At 46.7% G+C, this 19,264-nt stretch overlaps 1 protein-coding gene across 1 annotated transcript; it reads right to left on the bottom strand.

The window, feature by feature from the left end:
* Positions 1 to 1,113: 1,113 nt before the first annotated feature.
* On the bottom strand, positions 1,114 to 17,166 carry ALOX12 (arachidonate 12-lipoxygenase). The gene is made up of 14 exons (XM_006899083.1): positions 17,032 to 17,166; positions 16,334 to 16,538; positions 14,837 to 14,918; positions 14,613 to 14,735; positions 14,411 to 14,514; positions 13,985 to 14,145; positions 13,075 to 13,218; positions 12,065 to 12,274; positions 9,122 to 9,208; positions 8,445 to 8,614; positions 7,900 to 8,021; positions 1,705 to 1,805; positions 1,408 to 1,578; positions 1,114 to 1,293 (listed from the first exon to the last, which is right to left on the bottom strand). Exons 1-14 carry the CDS (start codon positions 17,164 to 17,166, stop codon positions 1,114 to 1,116), a joined length of 1,995 nt encoding a protein of 664 aa, XP_006899145.1.
* Between the last annotated feature and the right edge of the window lie 2,098 nt (positions 17,167 to 19,264).

Below are 19,264 nucleotides of genomic sequence, written 5' to 3'. Positions count from 1 at the left end.
TTAAAGCCTTGGCAGTCCGGTGGAGGGTCAGCTATGAGTTGGTTCTGACCTGGCAGCAGTGAGCTTTTGTTGTTGTGCAAACCATGTGTTTAATTTTTTTAAAATGATGGACATTTAGCTTGTTTCTAGGAACACCATCCTTATATAGGGATATGTTGGGTACATGTGGGAATAGGATGAATGGGGTTGGGGGAAGGTTGCCAGGGAATTTTATAAGCTGATCATTAAACACTAGATCTGGTTTCTGGGAATGGAGAATTCACTGAAGTGATTGATCTCTTCAAGAAATGCAGTCCTCTTTACATCCTTCAGGGAGCCCTGATAGCCTAGTGGTAAGAAGTTGTACAGCAATCCCAAAGGCACATGGTTCAACTCCACCAGCTGCTCTGTGGGAGGAAGATGGACTATCTCCTGTGTGTGATTAACTGCCTCAGAAAACTCCTGGAGGCTCAGTTACAAGTTGGTTTGGACTCGACGGCACCCAACAACTACGTGCTTCAAGATCATCAGGATAATCTGGAAGTCAGGTCAGTGCTCTGGCTAGTGCAGTGTACAGCTAGCTATGAGGGCCCTATCCAGCCTGTGTTCCCCTCAAGCTAAGTGTGGCTTTCGAAGTCTCATATGGTCGATAAACAAAATATTTGGTAACATCTGTAGCTTAAATTTCAGGGTTTATAAATAAAGCTTTATTGGAAAATAATCACACTCATTGCTTTATGCTTTGTGGCTACTTTCTTGTTACAATGCAGAATTGAGTAGTTGTGACAGAATGTGTGACCCACGAGGCCTAAAATATTTAATATTTGACCCTTTTATTGAAAAGAAAAAAATAACCAACATAAACCAAAACAACCGCAAAATTTGTGGGCTCGTATTCAGCCACCTAAATACCAATCTAAGTGGCTAAGCTGAAGGAAGTGGAACTTTAGCAGCAGAAATTTAGGGAAGCAGTAGTGGCACAGGGGGTTCAATGCTGGGCTCTGAAGATCAGCCAGTTGGCCCCCGCAGTCACTCCCAGAGAATACTTCTTACCAGCTGTGTGTTTTAAATTTGAGTTGGAAATATCAGTTCTTGAGCTGGTCTGATGTCCTGCAGGTGGGGGCAGTTCAGCGCTCAGATGGTGACGCTGTTCTCTATGTGGCTGGGTTTCAGGTATTCATAGGGTAGGTTAAGTTGCTTATTCCGGGTGGTAATCTCCTTTTCCAGGTTTTCCAGATCTGTTTGGAATTGGTCTAGCACAGCCTTGGCTTTGGGGTTTGAGAAGTATTTTTCCTTGTGATGCCCCAGAGGCACCTGAGGCAGAACAAAAGATCAGTCAGTCCCCAGCCCCATGTCAGATGTACATGTCAGCTCCTCACTCTGTTGCATACCTTCCAACACTTCCGCCTACCCACAGTCCCTTCTCACCATATCTGGCTGCTTTCGGCCCAGATGCCATGTGATAGTCATTTGAAGACTAGCCTGCTGGACATCAGGTAGTGACTCCATCACTGTGGCCATCGTTATATCTTCCTTGGTGGTGGGTGGGGGCATCCTCATCGTGCACGGGCCATTAGGGACCCAGGCATACCAGTCTATCTAGAGGAAGAAACCGTAGCCCTAAGAACCATGGCACTTTGGAGTGCTAACCCTCCCTTCTCGCCCTTGGGTGTCCCAGGGTCCAGACATTTGCCCACGAGGATCTGGGTTTTAGGCTGTCCATACCTGTCCCTGGTTGATAGCTGCATGCTGGGCAGTGCATGTGAATACACACATGGTGAGGAAATAGCAGAGCTGAGCCCGTGACTGGAAGGAAATGGGGAAACCTGGGCAGGAAGGAAACAGGTTTTAGAGGCTCCAGCATGAAAGAAAGAAAGAAAGGCGTTTGTTCACTCAGATGTGTTTGTATGAAAGAATGAAAACCACACATATTTGCATCAGTCTTAGATTTCAGTCTTTGCTCAAGCATTTATTCGCTCAAGTGCAGTGTTGTTGAATTCTGACCCATGACAAACCTCCAGTGAGTTTCTGAGGCTGTAAATCTTAATGGGAGGAGACTGCTTCATCTTGCTCCTGTGGAATGGTTTGTAGCTTTGCTCTGCTAACTTTTTGGTTAACAACCCAACACTTAACCTACTACCTTACCAAAGCTCCTTTAGGCATTTATGTTGTTGTGAGATGCCATTGATTTGAGTATGGCTCATAGCGACCTTATAAACAACACATCTGAACCCTGTCCTGTCCTGTGCTGTCCTCACCATCTCTAAAACACTCGAGGCCCTTGCTGCAGTCATTGTGTCAGTGTATCTCGTTGAAGGTCTTCTGCTCTTTCACTGACTCTCTGCCTTTCCAACTGTGATGTCCCGTTCCAGGGAAGAACGTTTCCTAGCAGCATGTCTGAAGTATGTGAGGTGGTAGTGCTGTGTACCGTAGAGATGGAACCGACCCATAGCTGAGTCTCCTGTGAACAGGTTTTCAGAGGCTATTAATTGCACAGGAAGAGATTGTCCATTCTTCTCCCACAGAGTGGCTGGTGTTCTTGAACCACATGACCTTTGGGATTGCCGCACAGCTTCTTGCCACTAGGCCATGAGAGGTCTCCAAACTCATACTATCATATTGATTCCATTTTTTGACAACTCCAGGTTTTTCAGAATAGAATTGCACTCAGTGGCTAAAATCTAACATAAGGGAGCCCTGGTAGCCTGGTCCATGGGGAGTTAGGCTGCTAACTCAAAGGTTCAAATCCACCAGCAGCTCCAAGGGAGAAAGGTGGGCAATTTTCTATTTACAGCCTTGGGAATCCAAAGGAGGGGCAGCCACAAGACTGCTTCGGCAGAGATTTACTACCCTTGCCTCTAAATTGCACCCTGGTTGCACACCAAGTCAGATCTGTTTACTCTCGTGATACAATCATAGTATATTCAATACTCTTTACTTATACAGTTCAGAGACATTGGTTCTGCTTAGTCTTCTTTACTGTCCAACTTTCGGATGCATTCAAAGCAATTTAAAATACCATGGATTGGATTAGGCGCACCTTAGTCTTTAAACTGGCATCCTTGCTTTTGAGTGCTTTACAGAGGTCCTTTATGGCAGATTTATTCAATGATATGCTATTGTCAAGTGCCATGAGTTGAGTAGACCCATAGCGACCACATGAACAACAGATCTGAACCCTGTCCTATCCTGTGCTATCCTCACAATTTTTGACACTCTAGAGCCCCTTGTAACAGTCACCATGCCAGTTCACATGGTTGAGGGTCTTCCTCTCTTTTTCTGACCCTCTCCTTCCCTAGCATCGTGTCCCTCTCCAGTAGCCCCTCCTAGCAACATGCCCTAAGTCTGTGAGATAAAGCCTCCTCATCTTTGTCTCCAAAGAGCACTCTGGCTGCACCTTCTCCAAGACATGTTTGTTCTTTTGGCCGTCCATGGGTTGTTCAGTAATATTCTCTAACATTATAGTTCAAAGACATCAATGCTTTTTCTGTCATCCCTATTCATTGTCCAGCTCTCATATGTTCAGCAAGTCATTGAAAAGACTATGAATCAAGCACACCTTGTTGTTGTTGTTGTTAAGTGCCGTCGAGTCGCAGGCGACTCATAGCGACCCTATGAAGCACACCTTAGTCCTCAAGTTAACATCACTGCTCCTTAATAATTTGGAGAGGTCCCTGACTACAGACTTTCCCGATGCAATAGATCTTCTCATCTTCTGACTGCTGGTACCAAAGGTGTTGATTATGAATCCAAGAATTGGATTAATTTCAAGAATTGAATTAACTGACAGCTTCAATCTTTTCTCCATCTATCATGATGTTGCTTATTGGGCCAATGGCATGAACTTTTGTTTTCTTGATGTTGAGATCCAATCCATATTGAAGGCTGAGTTCCTTAATCTTATGCAGCAAGTGCATCAAGCCCTCCTCACTTTCAACAAGCAAGGTTGTATCATTTGTATAACACGGGTTACTGATGAGTCTTTTTCTGATTCTAATCCCACATTTATCTTCATAGAGTCCAGCTTCTTGAATAATTTGCTGGCCAATAAATTGATTTTATGTTTTTGTTTTGTTGTGTACTGTCAAATCAGATCTGACTGGCACAGGAGGAGATTGCCCCTCCTTCTCCAGCAGAGCATCTGGTGGATTTGAACCATGTGCTTTTGAGATTTCAGCACAGCTTCTTGCCACTAGGTCATGAGAGCTCCCTTGCTGGGCAATAAATTGAATAGGTATGGAGAGAGAATACAACCCTGACACACACCTTTCTTAATTTTAAATCATGTAGTGTTCCCTTGCTCTGTTCACACAACAGCCTCTTGTTCTAGCTGTAGGTTTCACAGGAGTACAATTAAGTGTTCTGGGATTCCCATTTTTCTCAAGGTTAGCCGTAATTTGTTGTGATCCACACAATCAAATGTTTTTGCACAGTCAATAAAGCACAAATAGGTCTTCTAGTATTCTTTACTTTCAGCCAGGATCCATCTCATGTCAACATTGATATCCGGGTTCCATGGCCTTTTCTAAGTTCTGCTTGAACTTCTGGCAGTTCTCTATCTATGTACTCTTCTAGCCATTTTTTAATGAATTATCTGTGGTATTTTGCTTGTGTGTGAAATTAATGATATTCTTCAATAATTTCCACATTCTGTTGGATCACTTTTCTTGGGAATGGGAATAAATATGGATCTCTTCCAATCAGTTGGCCAGACAGCTGCCCTCCAAATTTCCTGGCATAGACTGATGAGCACATCCAAGGCTGCATCTGTTGGTTGAAACATGGCAATCAATATCCCACCGATTCCTGGGGCCTTATTTTTGGCCAAGGTCTTCCATGTGACTTCAACTTCTTCCTTTACTACCATTGGCTCTTGTTCATGTGGTACTTCCTGAAATTTTTAAGTGTCAGTTCTTTTTGGTACAGTGACTCTGTGTCTTCCCTCTGTCTTCTTTTGATGCTTCTGGCTCATTCAACATATTACCCATGGTATCCTTCATTATTGCAACTCAAGGCTGAAATTTGTTTTTCAGATCTCTCACCTTGAGAAATGCTGAGAATCCAATGACATGTATCTTAGGATTTCTTGACTGCTACTACCACAGGTGCCAATAGTGGATACAAGGAAAATTAAATCCTTGGCAACTTCAGTATTTTTTCCCATCTATCATGATGTAACCTATTGGTCTAGTTGTGAGGATTTTTATTTTTTTGATGTTGAAGTCAAATCTACATTGAAGTCTGTTGTTCTTTGCAAGTGCTTTATGTTTTTGACACTTCAGCAAACTGCCATATGCATAGTTTTTTCCTGACTCTTCAGTCCTGATGTCACATTTTTCATTTAGTTCAACTTCTCAAATAATTTTTTAGGCATACAGATTGAATAAACATGGAGAAAGGATCCAACCCTGATCCACACTTTTTCTGACTTTAAACCATGCAGTGTCTTTTTGTTCTGTTAAAAGGACTGCTTCTTGTTCTATGTATAGATTTTGCACAAGAACAATTAAGTGTTCTGGAATACCTATTCTTCTCAATATTGTCTATAACTTATTAGGATCCACACAGTCAGATGCCTTTGTATAGTCAACAAAACACAATATCTGTTTGGTATTGTTTTCAACCAAGAGCCATTTGACATCAGGAATGATATACTTTGTTCTAAAGCCTCTTCTGAGTGCAACTTGAGTTTCTGTCCCCTGTTTGTGTCCTGCACTAAGCCATTTTTCATATTCTTCAGTAAAATTTTACTTGCCTATGATATTAACGATATTGCTCAATAATTTCTATACTCAGTTGTTGTTCTGTGCAGTCACTTGTGACTCATAATGACCCTATATATAATAGCCCTAAATCCTGCTCTATTCTGTGCCAACCTTGTCTTTGACACACCTACCCCATTACCCCAGTCACTGTGAATCCATTTCATTGAGAGTCTTCCTCTCTTGTGCTGTCTCTCCACCTTCACAAACATGATGTCCCTCTTCAAGGCCTGGTCCCTCCTTGCAACATTCATAAAGTATGTCAGATGAAGCCCAAGTATCCTTGCTTCGAAGGAGCATCTTGGTTTCACCCTCTCTACGATGAACCTAGATCATCTTTATTGGAGAATGAGGACAAATATGGATCACTTCCAGTCAGTTGGTCAGGTAGCTGTCTTCCAAATTTCTTTCAGTAGACAAGTGGACACCTCCAGGTTTTCATCTGTTTGCTTAAACACCTTAATTGGTATTCCATCAATTCCTGAGACCTTTTCATACAATGCCTTGAGTGCAGCTTGAACTTCTTCCTTCATTACCTATGGTTCCTCATCATATGCTACTTGAAATGGTTTGTCTTTGATAACTTCTTTTTGGCACAGTGATTTTGTATATGCCTTCCATCGTCTTTTTGATGCTTCCTGTGTCATTTAAGATGCAAGGTTTGAATTTGTTCATTGCTTCAGCTTGCCTATGAGCAGTTGATGGTCTCTTCAATGGTTGAGACTGGCCTTATTTTGACTGCAGATAATGAACTTCTCCACCATCTCTTTCCTCAGATGTAGTCAGTTTGATTCTTGTGTAGTCCATAGGTGGAGGTTTATGTATGCAGTCGCTGTTTTAAGGTTTGTTTTTTAAAAAATGTATTACAATGAAGAAATAATTGTACAAAATTCTATTATGCAACCTCTGGCCTCATTCCTATTTCCAAGGCCATATTTTCCAACTACCAGTCCTCCTTTGTTTCCAACATTTTCATCTCAGTTACCAGTTACTGTTAATGCATCTTAATTGTGTATTCAGTCAACTTGAAACTTAGAAATTGGTACAAATCCTCATTTCTTCATCCTTGGCTTTAGTAATCAGTGCATATATTTGAATAAGTTGTATTGATAGGTCACACCTGTGAATGGGTATGATCCTATCACAGCATTGTACTTCACAATAAAGTAGAGATGTTCTTTTTGAGTATAATTGGAGTACCATTTCTTGTCAATTTATCATTCCTGGCATAACAGAGCATATGATTGTATGATTCAAAATGACCAATACCAGACTGTCTCTGCTTACTAATGCCTAGCATGTCAGTCTCTGTGTTCCATCTAATTTTTTACAACTTCTGGTTTTTGTAGATTCATACTTTTTGCATTCCATATTCAAGTTATTTCGTCAAAATTGACAATGGCTACTTGATCCCCACATCTCCAGGACTCGGCAATAATAACAGCTCTCTACTTTTTTTGTCCCACAGAGGCGTTGCTCAGAAGCAGAATGACGCCATGCGGTCCATACTAGCGCGTGTGTGCTAACAAGGAAAGCATGAACCTGGGACGAGCTCAGGAGCAGCTGTTTCCTCCTAATAGATTCAAATGTGGGAGAGCAGACAGACAGTGACCAGCTCATAGCAAGGAGGGTAGACTGCCTAAAGGATTGTGAGCCCTGAGCTCAAGTTTCAGCTAGACCACGTCCTGTTTTGCACCTGCATCTCGAAATGACCTGGCACTGTTGTAAGAGTGGGCCACTTGTATCTGCTGGACAGTGGCAAGCAGGAGGAGAGAAAAGAGAGGGGAAGTCAGAGAGGGGCATCATGATTTCCAAGGGAATATCTCATTTATATTTGTGGGTAGGGAACCATGGAAAGATCATAAAGGGCCAGATAAAAACCATTCACTGGCTGTGGTTCTGTCAGCTTGGGCCCCCACACTGCGGAAGGTTAAGGACATCTGTGATGTAGCTGAGGGATGAGAGTAGAGGATGATGGCCAGGGTTTTTGGGAGGACAGGCCTTGCGTATCTAGAATTGTCTTCAGCTGGGAAAGCCCTTATGTTGGGTATGAGTGGGATTCTGAAGTTTTGGGAGAGTTGTGATGAGGGATTAGGATCTTGTCCCCAGAGAGGCAGAGATTAAAGGCTATGCCTCGGGAGAGGAGTCATGGTCATACCTCGGTTCTGGGCCTGACACAGCCCCACCTCGGTGATCTCCCGACACCAGGCTTGCAGCTCAGGGTCCCCTCTTACGACATCATCCCTTTGGTAGAAGAGGTAGACAATCCCCTCCACGTACCTGTCAGGGGCAGGGAGGTGAGCTCCTTGATAGGAGGAGGCTCTGACTTCTATTCTGTTCTGTGGCCTCTGCCTGCTGTCATTCACTGCATCTCAGGATAAATCCTCCCAGACTTGCCCTTGAGGCCATTCCTCAGCTCTTTCTGCTCACCACAGAGGAAGCTCACAGGCCCTTGGGTCATTAGTTCCTGGAATCCTCTATGCAGGTACAGTTCATGGTTTTCCTAACAAAACCACAGCCCTCCGGATCCCACAGTCCCCCCATCCACAGCTCTCCTCCTCTGGGCTCCCTGTCTCATGGTGATCTCTTCTTACACCCTCCATGCCATTTCCTCCTTTATTCCCTTTGCCTCATGCAAACCTCACACCTCTCACTCCTCCCAGCCTCCACCGCCTCCATGCATCAGCTATCACCCTTTCCCACCGGGCAGTGATCTCCCAGAGCCGTAAAGCGTCCTGGGCGTAGAGGGCACTTGGGAGTCCCAGCAGGCCCCGGTCGGCCAGGTTGTCAGGAGTGCAGAGTGAGCGGTAGGTCAGCTGCTCCATTGCTCTCTGGAGCAAGATCACATGGCCGCCTCCTCCTGTGCTCACGGCCTAGGACAAGAGAGGAGGAGGTGATGAGGAGCAAAGCAGGTCTCAGAACCATGGAATGAGGGCCCTGTCTATTGGGTTTTCAGATTTAAAGTCATGTGTATAAAAGTGGCAGGGCAGCCCCACATCATTGGGTTGTTGTTGTTGTTAGGTGTCATCACGTTGAGTGTGACCCATAGTAACACTATGAACAACATATCTGAACCCTGTCCTATCCTGTGCCATATTCACACTTCCTGATACACTAGAGCCCATTGTGGCATGCATTGTGTCAGTCCACCTGGTTGAGGGTCTTCCTCTCCTTCACTGAGCCTCTACTTTTCTTAGCATCATGTCCTTCTTCAAGGAATAGCCCCTTTCAGCAACATGCCCAAAGTGTGTGAGGTGAAGCTTCATCATCTTTGCCTCCATTGAGCACTCTGGCTGCACTCTCTCCAAGACATAATTGGTTTGGGACCCCTTGAGTGGCAGGAGGTCATGAAAAGATGGATGAGCTCTTTCCTTACCTACCTTATCAAATATGCCTCCTTCTGAGATGAGTTGGTTCCGGGCCCGAGTATTGATTTCCATGGTGTAGCGCATGTGGGGGACCAGGAACTGGGAAGGTACAGAAAGGGGAGCAAGTGGTTAGTGAAAGCCATGTAGAGCCCGTCCTTGGAGAGTGGGGGGCCCAGGTGGTGGCTGCCTCCCTTCATTCCTCCATGCAGTTGCCTGGACATCCTGCTCATCCTTCTCCCGTGGGGCCAGTGGTGGATTTGAACTGCCAGAGAAGCAGGGCTTTTGGGTTAGCAGCCCAACTCCCTACAGACTCCACCACCAGAGCTCCCTGAACATGACTCATGATGCAGGCCTCTGAAATTCTCAGAAATCTGTTGCTGTGTGCTGTCGGGTCAACTGCACCTCGGAGAGACCCCAGAAGGCAGAATAGAACATCCCATAGGATCTTCTGGGCTGTAATTGTTGCAGGAGCAGAATGTAACATCCTTGTCCTGAAGAACATGAAGTGGCTGGTGAGTTTGAACGTACAGCCTTTTGGCAAGCAGCTGAGTGCTTAACCATTGTACCACCAGGGCTTCTCAGAAATCTTAACGATCTAGAATACATTTAGTAAAACATGTACATATATGGCTATAATAAGTATGTAAGTAGTAGCAGAAGAAAGGATAGTTTGTTTCATATGTTTTGGTCATGTTTCTAGGAAAGAGTGTTGTTGTTATGTGCCCTTGAGTTGAGGCCACTCATAGTGATCCTATGTATAACAGATCTGAAGTCTTCCCTGTCCTGAGCATGTCTCACTCCAATACACCTACTCCCACTTCCCTAGTTACGGTATCAATCTGTCTCATCTGGGGTCTTCCCCCTCCTGCGCTTTCCCTCCACCTTTCCAAACATGATGTCCTCCTCCAAGGACTGGTCCCTCCTGGCCACATGCCCAAAGTATGTGAGGTGGAGCTTCAAAATCCTAGTCTTCAAGGATTGCCCTCTCCAAGACAGACCAATCTGTATGCTCAATACTCTTCTCCAGCACCATAACACTAGTCCCTAGAAAAGCTATTGTTATTGTTAGGTGCTGTCAAGTTGAGTATGATGCATAGCAACCCTAAACACTGTATGGTGCTGTGCTATCCTCGTCATCTCTGACACCTCTGAGCCCACTGCTGCAGTTACTATGTCAATCCGTCTGGTCGAGTCCTTTCTTTCACTGACTTACCACCTTTCCAAGCATGATGTCTCTTCTCAAGGAATAGCAGAGATCAGCAAAAGAGAGGAAGACCCTCAGTAAGGTGGCTTGACAGTTTCTGCATCAGTGGGCTGGCTTTATTAAACACAGCAGAGATTCTGAAGGTGGCACAACATCAATTAGGGTTTCAGCTTATTGTATACAGGGTCAAAGTCAACTCAATGACACCTAACGAGTGATACAGATAAAAATATCAGCCTTATTTGCACCTTACGAGACTTATTATTTAGCTAGGAAAACAAATGGTGTCCTCCATAAGAATCAGAGAATTAAATCTGGAAATAGAGTTTAAAATCAATAGAGATATCCTATCAATATTAAAACATCACTGTCAACGCAACTAAGGAATCTGTTAAGTAAAACCAAATAAAAAAACCAAGGAAAGTAAAGTAGTCCAGCAGGGCTGTGTATACATGGCCAAGAGACAGGTGGATAGACCTGCATCAGCAAGAGAATGATGAGACTGGAAGGGGGAAAATCAAGTATAGAACAGATGAAAGAATAGCAGAGTAAGCTTAGGTGGCCTAGTGGCAAGAAGCTGCACTGCAATCTCGAAGGCCTGAGGTTCGAGGCCACCAGCTTCTCCACTGGATAAGGAGCTTCTCTCTGAAGAAGGATGGGCAGTCTCCTCCCGTGCAATTAACTGCCTCTGAAAAACCATTGGAGGGTCAGCTATGGGTCAGACTTGGCTGTACATGACAACAACAACAGAGGAGGAAAGAGGAGCAGCAACAGATCTAGGTGTAAGCTTGAAGAGCAGTGTTCTTGCAACACCTAGGATCCCAAAGAGTGGGTGTGTTTTACAGATTTCTGTTATAAAACTATCTCTGGTAGCCTAGTGGATATGGAGATGCGTTGCCAAGCCAAAGACAAAGCTGTTCAAATCCGTCAGCTGCTCAGTCAGAGAAAGATGAGTAATTTCTTCCCTCCGTGCAATTTGCAGCCTCTGAAAACCCATTAAAGGGTCAGCAGTGAGTCACTTCCAACTGGATGGCACATAACAATACCACAATAAAGTTAAAACCCCCACACAACAGTGAATCCAGTATTCCATGTTAAGCAGAAGGCAGTAAAATCATCTAAAAAATGTTTTCAAGGTGCTTTTTTTATAACTAAAACAATTGTCAGAAATAAAGTGAGAAGAAATCGGTTTAGGGTAAAAGGTGAGGTGCTCAGTTTCAGGCTAAAAATGGAGTTTGAAATGCTGGCAGGACTGCCAGTGAGTAGTTGCCAGACACAGCAACGAGCGTTTCTGTTGGGACTTCCGCTCCTACCCCAGAACCTGCCTACGAGTAGGTGTGACCTCATGATGGAGACCAGATTGATGAAGAGTTTTGGATTTCTTGATCTCATGCCATCTCCTGAATTCCATCATTTCTTCTGAACAGGTTAAACCACTCTTCACACCTAAAACTCCCATTATGAGTCCAGCCACTCCCTTATCTGTCTCCATAGCAAACAGCTGATTCTATGGAGATGAGTTTGAGTTTCATAATGTGTCTTGAAGAAACATTAAGTGACTTAATAAAAATACAAGGACCAAGATATTGCCACAGTCTGTTTTTGCTAATTTTTCCATTTACATATTGCTAGAAAGTTTTGGGGTTTTTTTTTTTGGTGGTGGTGGTGGTTGCAATGCTATTTGGTATCATTAAGCTGTTTCCTTTCTCAGGGATCCAAGAGAGATGGGCCTGGGAGGATTGGGCCTGTACCTTGAAGAGAGGGTGCAGTTCTGGGAGGCACCTCATGGTGGCAACAGCAATGACTTCAGCCACCAGATGAGTGTTGAGCAAATGATACTGGAGCTGGTGCAGTTGGAAATCTGAATTTCGGACCCAGACCTTTGCGAGGAGCCAGGCAAGTGGAGGATCTGAGGGCAGGAAGAGTGGTGGAGCAGGAGAGCTGGAATTGGGAGGCTGGAGCTGGGGAAAGAGAAATTAAGCATGCATTGAATTTACATCATACGTACGGCATTGCATTCAGCATTCTAGAGAAAAGAGGACTGAAATAAGAGTCCTGCCTTCCAGTAGTCTAGTAATGAGGAAGGAAGACCCTTCCCCCTAGCCTCTAACTGGTTGTGAGGGTAGGGTGAACGCCATGTTGGTTAGCTTGGATGGAGGAGTGCCTGGAAGCAGGGACCAGTAAGGAAGGCCGAATAGTGGTTTGGGAGAAATGTGATGGGGGCTGCGCTAGGATATTGGAATGGGGAGGAGACAGAATGTGTGAGGCAATTGACAGAATTTGTCAGCCAGCTGGTTTGTGAGAACAAAGAAGAATTACTTAAGTGAAAATGGGTGTTCAGAGCCAGAGGCCTCAGAAAGATTGAATCATGGCTCTCAGGGTATTGCTCCTAAAATGCAGCATCAGCATCACCTTGTAAATTGTTAGAAGTGTGAGTTCTCAGTCCCCATCTCAGCAGCCCTACTGTACCAGTCTGGGGGTGGGGCCTGGTAACCATGTTTAGCAAGCCCTTCAGGTGATTCTGAGGCACACAAAAGTTCGAGAACCGCTGGGTTACAGGATAAGAACTCCAAAAGGCCATTGAGACTCTTGAACAAGTAATTCCAGTTGAGTGAGTCAGGGAAGAGCATGCTGCTAGCAGCCATCTAGTGACTCGAGGGGTGTTGCTGGGTGAAGCTGTGGTTTGGGAGCCTGGGCCCCTAAAGGAGGGAGTGATGGGGACATAGAGCAGTGTTGGAAGGGGAGATATCCAGAGACTCGCCTGGATGACCATTGGTTGCAGCTTCCCGTTGGGCTCCATCTTTAGCATGACAAGGGGGGCAGCCAGGTACTGCTGCTTTCCTCGGATCACGTTGGCTGGAATCCCATCTAGCAGGATAAAGTCAGCCTCAAATAGAGAATTATTCTGATAAAAAGAGAAAGTTTTCATGATTACAGTCCAAAATCTACTTCTAGACCAAAACAAAACAACAAACCAAGCACATGTGTTGCCATCAAGTAGATTCTGTCCCCAGAGAATAGGACAAGGAACAAGTTACATAAAAGTATTGGATTTGCTTCGTGCTGTCATCCTGCATAGGTACTGGGATATAGTGGCTGAACCAGATCGCTAGGTCCAGTTCTTTCATTTTAAAGTGAAGGAACAAGCTTAATGAGGGATTATGTCTTGCCCAGAGGTGTGTGGTAGCCAACCTGAATTTGGACCATTGATAGCGTTTGCTAAACTTTCCTCTGACTGTCAAGATAGGCAGGCCTGATTCCCCACCATCTGCCCATCTCTTACAGCCTGTTTTTCTCTCTCAAACCCAGCTCTTTTCTGAGAAGGGGTCCTAACTCACCATCTGCTGCCATGCTCACCTGCTTTCTCTCTGCCCATGGACATTGGTGGTGTCCAGGCCCTGATAACCACTCAGGAATGCTGTCTCCGTGAACAGCATCTCTGGTACCATCCATGACTTGGGGACCCATCCTGTGTTCCCTGTCATGCTGGGAGCACCTCTTAGTTTCTTTTCTACATAACTGTGTCATCTCTAATTTTCCTAGATGTGCAGGACCCTACATCGAGGGCAGTACGTTTCTGTAGCTTCCCTTCCACCACATTCATCTTTAGTTTCACCCCTTCACCCTTGCCACATTGCTAAGGAGAGAAAAATGGAGAATGGAGGAGGTACCTGGAGTTCTTCATTCAGCTGGGCGCGAAGCTCCTCTGTCCCTGAGGGCAGCTCTAGACGGGCGGGCAGAGATGTGCAGCGTCTCAGCAACATGGGGTTGGCACCATTGAGGAACTGGTAGCCAAAAAACTCATCATCCTGCCAGCACTGGTGAACCTTTTCTGGGAGGTGGGGAGAGGGATATGAACCACACAGCCTGAACCACTCTCCTCAGCCTCTATCTTGGAGATGCAGGCATATGACCACCCTTGCTCAGTCCCTGCCTGTACATCCTTGAGGCCTCTGGGAGATGACCAGGCATGGTGAGTTCTTATCAGGCAAGGAATTCTTGGGATCAGGGCGGGGCAGTGAGGAGGCCTATGGAATGTGATAGATGGGTCATCAAAAAGGGCTATGGGGACTCTGGAGATGGAGGGAACCACTGACCAGCCAGTGCACTCTTCTGACCCCAGAAGATCTGTTTGAAATCCTCCAGGTGGCTCCAAGTGTTTAGGAAGGTATAGACATGCTTGAGAGCAATCTCCAGGACCCTAGGACAGGGATCCAGGCAGGAGCCTGATTGCTCAGCCCCTCACCACCTACCACCCTGTCCTTGGGCTTCTCAGCTCTCACTCTGCCTCGACCTTACCCTGCCTTCAGTGTCCATTCAAAGTCCAGCCTCTTCTCCTCACGGAACCTCACATTGAGAGGCAGGTCATTCTGAGAGTCTGCAGCTATGGTCAGGGGCAATCTCTCCTTCCAGGTGGCCCAGCTAGGAGGTGGGGGAATAAAGGTTCAGGGAGGGAATAGGGCCAGTGATGGGCCAGGACCAGGAGGAGCGGGCAGTGGATGGGCTAATGCGTGGCCAGTTACCGGTACATCTGCTGTCTTTCTTCCAGTTCTTTCTTTCGATGCTTCTGGAATATGTCCAAGGCATTGTCAACTGCCAGGCGTGCTGGGAAGGTATTACAAGGATTTACCTCTATCATCTCTCATATTTACTTTGCTGCCTTTCTCCTCCATTTGATTAATCCCTAAATTCCAATTTTTTTTTAATCTTCAAGTCTAGTTTCACCTGTCTCTTTCCATGAGACAAAAAGTTCACATTTGACACTTCTTTTGTCCCTTAACCAGTTTTCTCCTACTAGACCCTATTTGATCAATATCTGTGATTAGATAAATCACCTTAAAGTGGCCTTTCTGATTCAGTGTATCTGGGGCAAGAATCCACCTTCTCAGCAGGTGGTCCAACCAGAAGGAACCAGTTTGTAGCCCTGAATTAAGGTGATACAATCTTAACCACTCACATGCCCACACCTATCTTTGATTACATATTGCTTTGGTTAATTTCACATGTTCTGGCCTCACCTGTCCACACCTCCACACCTTCACTCGTCTTGAAAACATTTTCCAAGTTTTGGAGACAGGTGAATGCTACCTAGTGTCCCCCTTCCTGGGTTACCATGCTGGCCTAGATTTCATAACCTGCCCCACCTGTCATCTTTGCTTGCTTGCCTGTCTCTAAAAGATACATACTTCATGTTCCCATTTTTACTCATCTTCAGTTCTGCTTGTATCACCTGTCTTGCTTGTTTCCCATGACAACAGACCCCATAGTTTCTAGTCCTACTCTGTGCTCTCCTGTCTCCTGTCCATCCATGTGCCTTCCAAGCACCTCAGCTTGGCTCGCTCCCCAGTGTCTGTCTCCCTTACCTGTCACTGCTCTAATTCGCTGACTCACAGAGATTGCCTTGACAGTTTGAAGTTAACTCTTCTGTTTCTCCTCATTGCTGCAACTCTTGATTTCCTGTCCCCTCACCTTGCAGACAAGCACTGTCTCACTTCCTGGCTTCAGCGTCCTCTGCTGCCTCATGCGTCTCTTAGGAACATTCGAGACCTTATTCTCCTACTCGCTCTTGAGCATCCCGAGTCCCCCACTCTTTTTTTTTTCTTTAAAATCTATTCTTTGACATAAACTTTAAGAGTTGCGCTGTCCGTCCAACGGCAGGCGATTAGAATCCACCAGCTGCTGCTTGGGAGAGAGACGGACAGTCTCCCCCCTTGCAACGTCCTGCCTCTGAAAACCAGCTGGAGGGTCAGCCGGGAGTTGCAGCACTCAGGAGCAACAATTCTGAAAAACACTACATAAGAGAGTGGAGAGACTGGAGAGCATTAAGCTGAGTAAACTAACTCCGTCTCATAAGGTCATGACTTTTCCCCAAGGAGGGAAGGAGTGGGAGCAGAGTGGTGAGGCTGGGTAGGGGGGAAATCACAGGGTCCTCACTCTTAATTTGCATCTGCCCAGCTTGAGGGTTCCTTGGACGGTCCTCTGCTGTGGCCTGTCCCCCACCCCCTCGCGTGCCGGCTCACCGCTGCCCTCCGGAAGACTCAGGGTGCCCTGGCCGCGCACCCAGCGGTAGCAAGGGAAGGCGGCTTCTGCGCTGCTGGCCTCCGGGCCCTGCACGGTGATGCGGTCGCAGAACCACGCGTCGTCCACTAGGGAGTGGTGTTTGCGCAATTTCACGAACTGCAGGGGCCCCAGGTCTTCAGGCACGTCGTGCTCAAACTCCTCCTCCTGAGGGCGAGACTTAGTACCAGGGACTCCTCTGCGGCGCCTCTGTGTATAGAGGTTCCCCGAAACACCACACCCACGTTTTCTGCCAGGACAACCGCGGGGGGCCTAGACGTGGACGAGAGGGGCGGTGCGCGTCTCGGATGGACACTCTTCACCATAGCCCACTATTCATCATCGCCCTTATCTGGACCACTGAGCAAGCCCTTTCGCCCTTTCCCCGCTCTCGGGGGAGATTGTCTGACCATTAAGCGCAAGTTTGCATTTGCTCCAGGGTCACTTGGAGCCAGGGGTGGGAAGAAGGTGCCATCTGGACCCAGGGATCCTGGCCCTCGCCGCGTCCACTCTGCCTCCGGCGCTGGCACCCCCCCCCCGATTCCCTGGAAGGCCCAGCACAGGGGGGGGTGCAGCTGTGGCCCGACCCTGTACTTAGCCCCCGTCTTAGAGACCTGCCCTTCCGCCAGTGTCCAGCCTGGCAGCACCGCTCCCCACTCACCTCGCCGCGCATCGGACGCAGCTGTAGCTCCAGGTCGGCCTCTCCGCGCGCGCCGACCAGCCACAGGTGCACAGTGTTGAGCGTCCCGGAGAAGAGCCAGGCCCCAGTGGCCACGCGGATGCGGTAGCGGCCCATGGTGCCGCGGGCAGCGCAGGCGAGTGGGAGCCAGGTCCCACACGACACAACGGATCGGCCCGCAGGGCCCCAGGGCCAGCCTCGGACTTAAAGAGACCGGCCTGCGTCCCGCCCCTTGCACTACTGGAAGGCGCTCACGAGACCCCGCCCAGGACGAGCCCAAACTTGCAAGCTCTGAACAGGGCAGGGAGAAAGGGCGACGCTTCCCCACGGACTACAGCTGCACCGGGGACCTGAGGCCAGAGGGAGGGTGAGGTTAGGGTTAGGGTTCGGGCCTTCACACTTTCCCTGCTTGGGAAGTAAATGTGCACTCTTCCTATTTGGGTAGAACATAAATACCCGGCAGGGAAGACTGCACATAGGCTTTCCAAGAGTAATCTTTACGGGACCCGATGTACCACCAGGCCTCCTTTTCAGCCAGCCTGCCTAGAACTTGGAAAAGTTACAACTCAAAGCCTTGCTCCTCGCTCCCACTCCAACCATCTCACAGACGTTGGCATTAGAACCTGAAGTGGACACACTCCCCTCCCTGGAAGGCACACAAGGTTAAGGGGAAAATTGGTGGCTAGAACCTGCCCAGAGGTGCAGGCTTGGGGATGAACTTCCCAACAAAATCCGTGCTGGAGAGCCCTGGGGAGCTCGGCTCTGCTCTGACATCCATGGACAGCCAAGGAGCCAAAGAAGACCAGGCCGGCACCTCTGGTGAATCCTAAACTAGTTCATCTGGCTCATCATCGCCAGAGACCTCATTGTGTCCAGTCTCCATAGCGGGTTCAGAAAAGTCAGGGGCCATGCAGGTATCAGAGCGCAACATAGCTTCTTGCAGGGACCCAACATGCAGTGGGTGGGGACCATGAACTTGGCCTTTTCCTGGTGGATGCCACCCTTTCAGTCTCTGTCAGTTCCAACAGTTTTGCTTTTGGTTGTTTTTAACTAGCCGCAGCTGACTAATCCTGGTACTTTCTTCCCTGACATCCTTTCATTTTCTCTTAAAAAAATTACATGTTCATCATGAAGCTCTATTTCATTGTCCCTCTTGTTACCCACACTAGGCCCACAGTGCTACTTTCTTCTTCTTTTTTTTTATATATATACTAAAAACTACAGAGCGAACTGGTTTCCCATTTCAACCATTCATAGACTTTTTTCTTTTCTTTTTTTTTGTTTGTTTTACAGAATTTATTACAAAATCACAGTATAACTGCATTTGCCCTGCCCTGGCCCTTATGTTTCTTAAAGTGCCCTGCTGGTGTAGTTTGTTAATCTTGGGTTGGTAACTGGAAAGTTGTGGTCCACACTGCTGAATTTGTAGACACTGAGCTTTTTGGTGTGTTTCTTAAGACAGGAAATCAGGGAGTATCAATGGGATAGGTATTGGGTGACGTTGTAAACTCTAAAGTGTAGATTTAGGGCCAGGCTTTATTATCCATGCAGGGGTCAGGTGAAGACTCCTGCACAAGTGCCTGTCTGTGTCCTCTTGGTCCGGGGCGCCTTGAGCATGTAGCTCACAGAGGATGTGTCTGGTCCATGCCTCTTGCCATTGTGTTCATTCTGACTCACGGTAACCCTATAGCGCAGATTAGGATTGCCCTATAGGATTTCTAAGGGAGCAGTTTCCTGGCGATTCCTGACTTCTGAAAACCTGCTGGAGGGTCAGCTATGGGTTGGTTCTGGCTCCATGGTACACAACAATGAGTTTCTAAGCCTCTAATTCCTACAGAAACAAATAACCACATTTCTTTTTAAGGAATGGATTAGAACTGTTGACACTTCTGTTAGCAGCCAAGTGCCATATTGAGTCCTTCAAAATATTCCTAGACTCTCAAAATACTCTTGGATAAGTGAGATAGGTTCCAGTCCATCCAGCCTTCCAGCTTCCACTTCTAGCCCCACAGAAGTGACTAGTCCTTCCTGGCTGTCATGTCTCTTATTATCTCCTAGGCCACTCCTTCCTTACATCCTTTGTGCTAAGGACTGGATGCTGGCCACTTGCCAGGCCCCATCTTTCTAAAGTCATCTTATTTGGTAACATACACATAAAATGACTCACACACACACCCCGTTAGTAGCAGGAAGGAGCCCTGATGTTGTGGTGTTA

This window comes from Elephantulus edwardii, unplaced genomic scaffold (assembly GCF_000299155.1).
Source record: "Elephantulus edwardii isolate Elephantulus edwardi_28Jun2011 unplaced genomic scaffold, EleEdw1.0 scaffold00246, whole genome shotgun sequence".
NCBI classification, from domain to species: domain Eukaryota; kingdom Metazoa; phylum Chordata; class Mammalia; order Macroscelidea; family Macroscelididae; genus Elephantulus; species Elephantulus edwardii.
Note: the sequence above shows the minus strand (reverse complement) of the source record. Positions and strands in the feature narration are given on the sequence as shown.

Bases quoted from the DNA above. Each gene is read 5' to 3' on its own strand.
- ALOX12 (XM_006899083.1), bottom strand. From the start codon at position 17,166: ATGGGCCGCTACCGCATCCGCGTGGCCACTGGGGCCTGGCTCTTCTCC. The intron at 16,539-17,031 runs GTGAGTGGGGAG...TCTCGCCCTCAG, and splicing joins TGCGTCCGATGCGCGGCGAG to GAGGAGGAGTTTGAGCACGA. The intron at 14,736-14,836 runs GTAACTGGCCAC...CCCACCTCCTAG, and splicing joins GAAAGACAGCAGATGTACCG to CTGGGCCACCTGGAAGGAGA.